Source organism: Nicotiana tabacum, chromosome 13 (genome assembly GCF_000715075.1).
Source record: "Nicotiana tabacum cultivar K326 chromosome 13, ASM71507v2, whole genome shotgun sequence".
NCBI classification, from domain to species: domain Eukaryota; kingdom Viridiplantae; phylum Streptophyta; class Magnoliopsida; order Solanales; family Solanaceae; genus Nicotiana; species Nicotiana tabacum.
In genome coordinates this window covers 65,446,315-65,455,627 of record NC_134092.1, presented here as the reverse complement: position 1 = coordinate 65,455,627, position 9,313 = coordinate 65,446,315, and the positions used below count along the sequence as shown (strand labels likewise).

Genomic DNA, 9,313 nt, shown 5'->3' with positions numbered 1-9,313 from the left:
AATTAAAAATATATTTACTATTTTAAAAATTTTAAGATAACTTTTATATATACATTACATAGGTTCTATAATTAATTTGATGAATTGCTCTTTAATTTCTAGTTAATTAGACTACTATGTTAAAATTTCGAAATTAGTGTTACAATTTAGAAGAAAAAAACAAAGTATTTTGTAAAGAATCAATTAAAATAACTAGTAATATATATAATAATTATAATTGTTAAGTTTATTTAAATTAAATTCAAAAGGGGATTAAAAGACAAAAGGTCTACAGTTGCAATTCTCAATCAAATGTAAAATGGCCATTTCTTAAATTTATTTTAGCCCAATTATCAAGCCCAGTCCGAAGTATACCCACTCCAAACACTCCTCTCTTTCCACTGTGGCGATCCGTGCCATCTCTTTCAAACCAATCACCGTGCACCATATCACCCTCCCACACCACTCACAGAACAAACACACTCACATCTAAACTGTTGGTCTATCTTATCAACGATTCACATTTAATCTCCGATTTTCTCTTAATTTTAAATACCTACCCCAGAGATCTCATCCCGACAGTCCAAAATCTCATCATCTAACGGACACCAAAAATCTCCCTTAAAAATTGCTAATGACCAAATTATAAGGACCGTTGATCTCAAAGATCAATGGCCCAGATTCTATCTCTTGACTTTAACCCTAGAGACAGGCCCCTACTCCTCCCAAACCCTAATCATTCACTCCTTGACTCGGCCGTCCCCTTTCCCCTTCCTCTCTCTATTCTCTCAAACTCTCATAAACCTAAATCAACCAAAAGCTTGCACAAATCCCTGCAAAGTCTCAAATCAACCACAAAATCATTCCTATTGTCAGCTAAACCTGCGAATCCTGATGTCTTCTTCCTTTTTTCAACATTAAGATTCAAAATCCCCAAATCCAAAAACCCTAACCCAGAAATGAAACTTTGAATCATCTATGGTCTTTTAAATCCATGACATGCATGTGTATCTATCTTGTCCCTGTACTAGGAATCTTGTTGTTTTTTTTTCCGTTTTCACCGTTTAGTTTCAAAAGACGTAGTATCGAAATCACAGACCAAAGAATGAAATCTCAAATTGTCTCAGACCTTATTTGTTCTTTCAAATCAAAGCCATGAGGATCCTCTTTAGAACTTCATCATGAATATTCTGTACCCAGAGGTCAAACGTAGTGACCTCTAGGTTTTTGGGCTTTGTCCGATGGGTTTTCTTCAACGGTCAATTGCTCTCCACTCAGGTAAAATTTTCATTCATTTTCCCCCTCTGTCTCTAAGATCTTCACTTGATTTTGCTATCATCATCAATATTTCGTCACTTTTCACTCACAATTTTGAATCTGATCGAAACCCTAGAGCCTTAATGGCACTTTAAAAAGGGCTTTTAATGTTCTCACCTAACAACATCTTGACAATCACCTACCACAACCTAGAATCACCAACTAGAACAATTATCTAAGAGCAATTATGAGAATCCAGAACCTAGGGTTTCTTATTGATTTCCTTTTCTTTTGTTTCCTAAGTGCTTTCACTGCTTCGAGCTTGAAATCTTGGGTATTAGGCGATAAAGAAGGATCCATGTTAGGTCTGATGCCCTCGAAAAGGTCAGTATACTTCTAACTTTTCTCTACTATTCATCTTATCTGGATATTATGAATATGCTTGTTATCTTTTGTGAACTATAGTCGTTTATGATGCTTATAACCAGTATAGAAATATTATTCTTTGTTCATGATAAGATGTTGTCTGCCTACGATCAATTTTCATGCCTCTTAAGTTTTTAATTAATGGCGATCAAGTTATTATGTGACTGCTGATGACTTTCATTTTCGAGTTTAAACAGTCTGTATGATTAAGCTGTAATGTACCTTGAATGACTGCTCATGTTTACCTAAACTTCATAGTCTTTCACCCATGATTCTGATGTGATCTATACCTCTACATAGTGTTTCCCAACATTCTGTCTATCTTGTGATCGAGTTTATTATTTAATACTCCTAACTGAGATAAACCTAAAATGTTCATAAGTTCATATCATCCACCATTTAATTATAACATGAAAAAATCTAAGTGTTTAGATACTTTCCTTCTCTATAACTGTATTTGCTAACTCTGTAGGCAACTTCTGGGTTAACACTATGACATTCTCATGATTTTATCTAGTTATTGGTTGCATCTATTGAAACAGTCTTGTTGAGGTGTACTTTTATGAATATCAATAACTTTGCTATATATATTCTGCTAAAATTAAGTCACTCCTCATAAAAAGCAAGTCATAATCATGTTGACTGGTAATTTCTGCTAAGCTAAACACAGTGCCTCATGTTTAGCTAAAGCCTTCAGTTACACGTTTAAGTCGAAACCTGTTTGATATAGCATTTTCTTGTCTAGCCTCTTCTATGCTATTGCTGACTTTGTGAATCTTACATTCAGTTGTCACTGAGGTATCTCTCATAAAGCAGGACCTAGTCATTCTTGTTATAGTCAAAAATGATAATTTTAAGCTGAGTGTGATTACTTCATATCTAGATACTAATTTAAGCTATACACCTGAGTTAAACCTGTTTTGGTATAATACTTCCTTTGTCTATAACTCCCTCTCTTCATGACATGGCTAACTTGATTCTATAACATGTAAAGCTCCCCTGTCTGTATAAGATTACAATCCCACTTGAAGTGTCTATGTATAACTGACTGAATATTGCATATATTTCTGTCTGACTCTATGATTCTATGTTTTTGTTTAAAACTGTACTCAGTCCTTTCCTCATTGCAAATTTGAACTGAACCTGGTTTCTAAATCTTATGAGAAGTTCTTTGTTGATACTGTCTGAACATGATGGCTTGTTTAAGGTTAATACTATTAGGAATATGATCATGTTGAGCCCGTAGAGATTCCATGTTCAAATCTGTGAACCTATAGTCATATTGAGAGTTTTTATCATGTTTCTGATATCTCTGATAACGTTTTAAAAAGTGTTAGTTGTAACTGTTTGCCTGAACCTTTGTTAACACCTTTTAAATTCCAAGTAGTGTGACTAATTCATGCATGTACTAGTAGAAAGCTAATGCACCTGTAGCCGCATCTCTTTACTGTTGGGCCTGCTTTCTTGAGGCCTAATTACCAGAGTCCAATCCTCTTTCCCTCAATTCCCTTTATTATTGTCTATTGCTTCATTAATCTAGTTTACTGCTTCATTACCTTTTATCTACTACTTTGTTTCTTTATCACATCTTTGTTGTCATGTATATAATACTCATATATTAGATCACATACTTTATTTCATGCTTTAATGTCATATAAAACATAGGCAAGCCTTAAATAATATAGGATTTAAAAAAAAAGAATTAGTTAGTAATTAATCCCCATTTTGTTAATTATATTTGTTTATATCATACTATGTTCTCGCTCACTTTCCTTTTCTTAAAAGATTTTGAAGCCCAGAATTTAGTAAAAATAACAGCCCATTTTCAAAAGGAAATCAGATCCAAATCGTAAGGCTAGAAAACCGACTCTTTCCAAAGATCAAAGTGTTGCTGCCCAGCAAGAATTTCAAAACCATTTTTCTCAAGTCAAAATTTAAGATTTCAGAATCTAAGGTATATGTAGTTTCATTTTCTCACAAACACCTTTTAGAGTTATATGAACACTCATTCCCTAAATCAAGTGTTTTCATAACTTAACCTCTTTTCACAAGCTTTATAAAAATATAGACCACTTACATACAAGTTTCAAAACTCTTTCAACATATCTCTAGACTCCTTTATAAATTTACATCCTTTTAAAGGTCTCATGTTCCTTTTATTAAAATCATGCTCTCCCTTAGATATACAGTAAGCCATACTCTTTAAAAGTAATTAAGCATAGTATAAATAACTGATCCCTTAAGATTAGTCTAAGTCTTATGGAGCTACCTTAGGTAGATTTTAAGGGGTGCCTAACACCTTCCCCTTAGAAGAACAAGAACCCTTACCCGTAATCTTACCGGTTAACAGACCGATAATAAATGTGACTTAGTAATTAAATAGGTACCCTAGTATACCTTCAAATATTAGGTGGCGACTCTCTTTTCTCTGTTGTTGTTAACAGACCGATAAAGAATATTACTTAGTAATTAAATAGGTACCCTATTATACCTTCAATTATTAGGTGGCCACTCTCTTTTATCAACAACATAGAAACCACAAGTTGAATCTTGTTTTGACTAGTGCAAAATAGGGTGCAACAATGATAACTTTGAGTTGCGGCTTGATTTGAAAGATTTGAAGAATTAGAGTTCTACTTATCGTTTTGAGTTTAAGCTCAGATCCTTGGCCCGCTAATGAGTTTGTTGTCTCTCATAGCGTTGTAGCTTGGTTTGCTGCTTAGAAAAAGTTCCACATTGAGATGTTTGTTCCTGCAAAAAAGAAATACACACATACCCATATATTGCAATGCAGAATATGTTAAAATGTGATATAAATGATGCAGGAATGATAATGCTTGGCTGCCGGTGAGACATTATTTTGGATCGGGATGATGGGGTACTTGAACTTGACTCGATTTGTTGGCCAAGTTGTGTACTGTTCCGTAGTTATAGGAGCATTGAGTCTCCTCATGTCGGAAGTAGTTATAGAATGCATCTCCGCTTATTGGGAGAGCTTTCCATTGAAAAAGTATCTCCGCTTGTTGGGAGAGTTTTGCATTAAAAAAGTGTCTCCGCTTGTTGGGAGAGCTTGACTTGTAGAGTGCGTCTCCGCTTGTTGGGAGAGCTTTGCACTTGAAAAATGTAAAGTAATCTCCGCTCGGGAGCGATTTGACTAAAAACATAATCATGCCTGAAATTGCACGAGCAAAACGTCAAAACATTCAAGATAATAACAAAGGAAAAGAAAAGCATGCCCAAGAGATACTCTTGACTACGAAGCTAAGTTGCGGCCATCGATTGACATAACGACGGTGACGAGGTTTGAGATTATATATTTTGATCTCTGCTATGACGGAGCGAACAATTTGCTATATACAGGGCTTCAATTGGCGAAACCGATATTCATTTTGTACGGGGTGCTCCGATCGATTGAGCTGACGATTTGCTATATATAGGGCTCTAATTGGTAAAGATGGTAGCTCGTTTTGTACAAGGTGCTCCGATTGGTTTAGTAGGCAGTTTGCTATATACAGGGCTTCAATTGGTCAAGCCAGCAGTTTATTTTGTACCAGGTGCTTTGATTGGTTGAGCAGACAGTTTTCTATGTACAATGTGCCCTTTCCGCAATAGCGATCTGACTCCAAGGTACCTGCAAAGGATTCAAGAATTAGTTTCAGTTGTACCCGAAAATTTAAATAAAGGAGAAGGGGTGATAATCCTGGGAAAGTGGTGAATCCGTCATTTTCCCCAGTGTAATCCCAACATTTCCTTGCGTCCTGTTGACACTGTACTCAAAGAAAAATTCTTGGAGGGAGGGGGGAGTTGGTTTGTGTCGACCACAGTGTTGGTTTTTCCCCAGCCGTTGATATGGTTACGCCACGAAGTTCGGTAGGTGGAATGAATTACTATATTTTAGAAAACATTTTTTGAAAATCTTTGTTTTTATTGAAAATGTTGTCATTCCGGATTATGACATACTACGAATGGTTCTCCAAACATGAGTGTTGCTTCTTGAAAAATCTACCCCGTTGGTGTCGATCTTCCACAATGCTTCTGACAATGCGGTTGCTTGTCGTAACGGCTATGTCCTAATTCAAACTAATGCACTACAAAGGTCTCCTTAAGGTCATGAACGAACCCTTTCGGGTTGCCTACGTATCCAAAACGGAATTAGATCTAAGCGTAGTTCGTGAATGATGACAAAAATATGATGAAGATGATCGAGCCTGATTCAGGCAGCCTACATATCCAAATGGAATCAGGTCGAGACGTAGTTCGATTACAATAGATGCAAAATGATGAGATTAAGAATGAAATGGCAAAGTCTGACTCAGACTGTCTATGTATCCAAATGAAATCAGGCTAGGACGTAGTTCAATTACAAAAGACAACTAATTTCGATGAGGATTGCCTACGTATTCCTTCTCGAGGAAATCAAGTCATACAAAATGGTATTTGGATTTTCTATTACAAAATAAAGGAGGGAGAAAAATCGAACCCTACGTGGGCTGCCTACATATGCCTTTGTGGGAAGTCAGGTTGAATGTAGTTCTGTTATAGCAAAACCTAACTCTATTTGCCTTCAAACATAATATCTCTTGATTACATATGAGTTGATGGGGTTCGTGTTGACTCTTCTATCCATTTCTTCCAAAATTAAAGATCCACCTGACAACACTCAGTGAACCACGTAAGGTCCTTGCCAATTTGGTCCGAACTTTCCTTTGGCTTCTTCCTGGTGGGGGGAAAGTTTCTTCAGAACCAATTGCCCCAGTGTGAACTGGCGAGGCTTCACCCTTTTGTTAAATGCAGTGGCCATCCTATTCTGATACAGTTGACCATGGCATACTGCATCCATTCTCTTCTCCTCAATGAGCATGAGTTGCTCCTGTCTGACCCGTATCCACTCTGCATCATCCAACTTGGCCTCTTGGATGACCCTTAAGGATGGTATCTCGACCTCCGCGGGTATCACAGCTTTGATGTCATATACTAACGTGTACGGCGTTGCCCCAATGGATGTTCTCATGGTGGTCCGATAACCTAGTAAGGCAAAGGATAGTTTCTCGTGCCATTTCATGTGATTATCCACTATCTTTCGTAGAATTTTCTTGATATTATTATTGGCTGCCTCAACTGCTCCATTCATTTGTGGTATGTAGGCTATGGAGTTGCGATGGACGATTCTGAACTTCTTGCAGATTTCCCTCATGAGATCGCTATTGCGGTTAGCGGCATTGTCAGTGATGATCGACTCAGGTATTCCAAATTGGCAGACGATATTGTTTCGGACGAAATTCGCCACTACCTTTTTGTGACGGCCTTGTAGGTAGATGCTTGACCCATTTGGTGAAGTTGTTGATGGCTACCAAGATGAAGTGCCCATTTGATGCAGCGGGCTCTATAGATCCAATTTTCATGACGCAAGTGGCAAACGGCCAAGGCGAACCCATCACACTCAACTTATTAAGCGAAACCCGAATAAATCCCATGAATCCAGCTCTCAAGATCTTCTTGGCTAATGTGAACCCGTTCATGTGGGATCTGCACGTTCCTACATGTATTTCTTCCAATAATCTCGTTGCCTCGGTGACATCTACATATCTCAACAAACCCAAGTCTGGGGTCCTCCTATGTAGGACTTCCCCGTTAGGGAAAAAGTGATTCTCCAGCCTCCTGAGAGCTCGCTTCTAACTAGTAATAGCATTTTTTTGGGGACTCTCTTATTTCGAGGAATCTCTTGATACCATGGTACCATGGTTTATCATCTGACTCTTCATCTACATTGAAGCAATATGCATATTAATCCCTGATCTCTACCTTGATAGGTTCAATATAGTTCTTATCTGGATGTTGAATCATGGACGATAGAGTTGCAAGGGCATTGGTGAACTCATTCTGGATCCTGGGAACGTGCTTAAACCCAATCTTCGTGAACTTTTTGCATAACTCTTTTACACAGCACAGATACAAAAGAATCTTGACGTCTTTGGTGGACCACTCCCCTTGGACTTGGTCTAGCAATAGATCGGAATCCCATATGACCAAAAGTTCTTTGATGTTCATGTCTACTGCCATTCTGATCCGAAGGATGCATGCTTCGTATTCAGCCATATTATTGGTACAAGGAAATCTTTTGTTGATGCGGGATAGTGCTACCCGGATTCCAAAATTAGGACTGCCCAGTTCCTACTCCTTTGAAATTCGCTGCTCCATCGAAAAATATTTTCCACCCAGGGTATGACTCTGCAATATCTTCTCCGGCGAACAATACCTCTTCATCCGGAAAGTACGTAGTGAGCGGCTCGTAATCTATGTCAACTGGATTCTCTGCGAGGTGGTCGGCTATACCTTGTCCCTTGATAGCCTTTTGGGTTATGCACACGATGTCAAATTCTCTGAGGTGAATCTGCCATTTAGCTAGCTTTACGGTAGGCATCGGCGTCTGAAATATATACTTGAGCGGCTCGAGCTGAGATATCAAATGTGTAGTATATGCTGATATGTAATGCCTCAATTTCTGGGTAATCCAAGTTAGAGCATAGCAAGTGTGCTCTATCAAAGTGTATTTTGCCTCGCATGGTGTGAACTTCTTACTTAAGTAGTAGATGGCTTGCTTTTTTCTCCCAGTTTTATCGTGCTATCCCAACACACATCCGAAGGCGTTATCCAAAACTGACAGATATACCAACACTGGTGGATTTGACAAGTCCTCCTTAATCCGGTTGATGGATGTCTGACACTCTTCTATACACTTTGTGGCAACGTTCTTTTTCAGCACCTTGAAAATAGGTTCACAAATTACTGTGGACTGGGCTATGAAACGACTGATGTAATTCAGCCTACCTAGGAAACTCATCACATCCTTCTTACTCTTGGGTTCGAAAAGTGACCATATTTACTTTGATCATTTTCCCAATAGTTGTAGCCAGTGCTTCACTGGTGGTGTTACTTGACACACTTACCCCACTTAGTACTCTCATCAGGGCATCTTTATGACTGTCGAAGCTCATCAGTAAGTCTATGATTGATATTTGCACTGTAGTTTTCTTCAATTGCTTCTCCACGGAGTATTCCTTAGTCGACATTCTCTTCCATAATTTTGTGGTCTCGGGGACTGTTATATTTCTTCTTTGAATCTGCTCTCTTCCCAAATTCCCTCAATTTTCATCTTCAGGAGCGTAGCACCTCTGTGACCTAGTCATACCATGGGCTGCTGCGGAGTCTGTCATCTTGGTTTTCCCCTTTTGTTGATATGTCCATGGGATGGTTTTGTATTCCTGACCATCTTCACCCCCCTATAGCAACGGCAGGTTTTCGCTGATAAGTCTGAATCGTTACCATTCGTCTCACTTGTACTGTGATCATCGGAGTCCTTTGAAGCGGGATCCTTGCGGCCTCTACATTCCCTATCATGACAATAATTCCTTTCAATTCATATTCTTCATCTAAGGTGATCATGTTGACCCCCTAATTCCAGTGATTCGGCAGCAGATTGCGCTTCACATTTGGCGGAGCCGGAGTGCACTGAATGGCTCTGCTTTTGATCAGTGTTTCAATTTCAATTTTCAGCTAAAATAATTTTCAGTATCATGCCTGGGCACATTTGAATGGCACATGTACCTATGGTTGCATCAAAATACTTTGAGGGATACTCAAGAACCCTTCT

The 9,313-nt window shown here is 38.3% G+C and overlaps 1 protein-coding gene across 1 annotated transcript; it reads right to left on the bottom strand.

The window, feature by feature from the left end:
• Positions 1 to 6,322: 6,322 nt before the first annotated feature.
• On the bottom strand, positions 6,323 to 6,793 carry LOC142168145 (uncharacterized). Its single transcript, XM_075228809.1, has one exon. It carries the CDS (start codon positions 6,791 to 6,793, stop codon positions 6,323 to 6,325), a length of 471 nt encoding a protein of 156 aa, XP_075084910.1.
• Between the last annotated feature and the right edge of the window lie 2,520 nt (positions 6,794 to 9,313).

Coding starts and splice junctions, on each gene's coding strand:
- LOC142168145 (XM_075228809.1), bottom strand. CDS start 6,793: ATGAATGGAGCAGTTGAGGCAGCCAATAATAATATCAAGAAAATTCTA.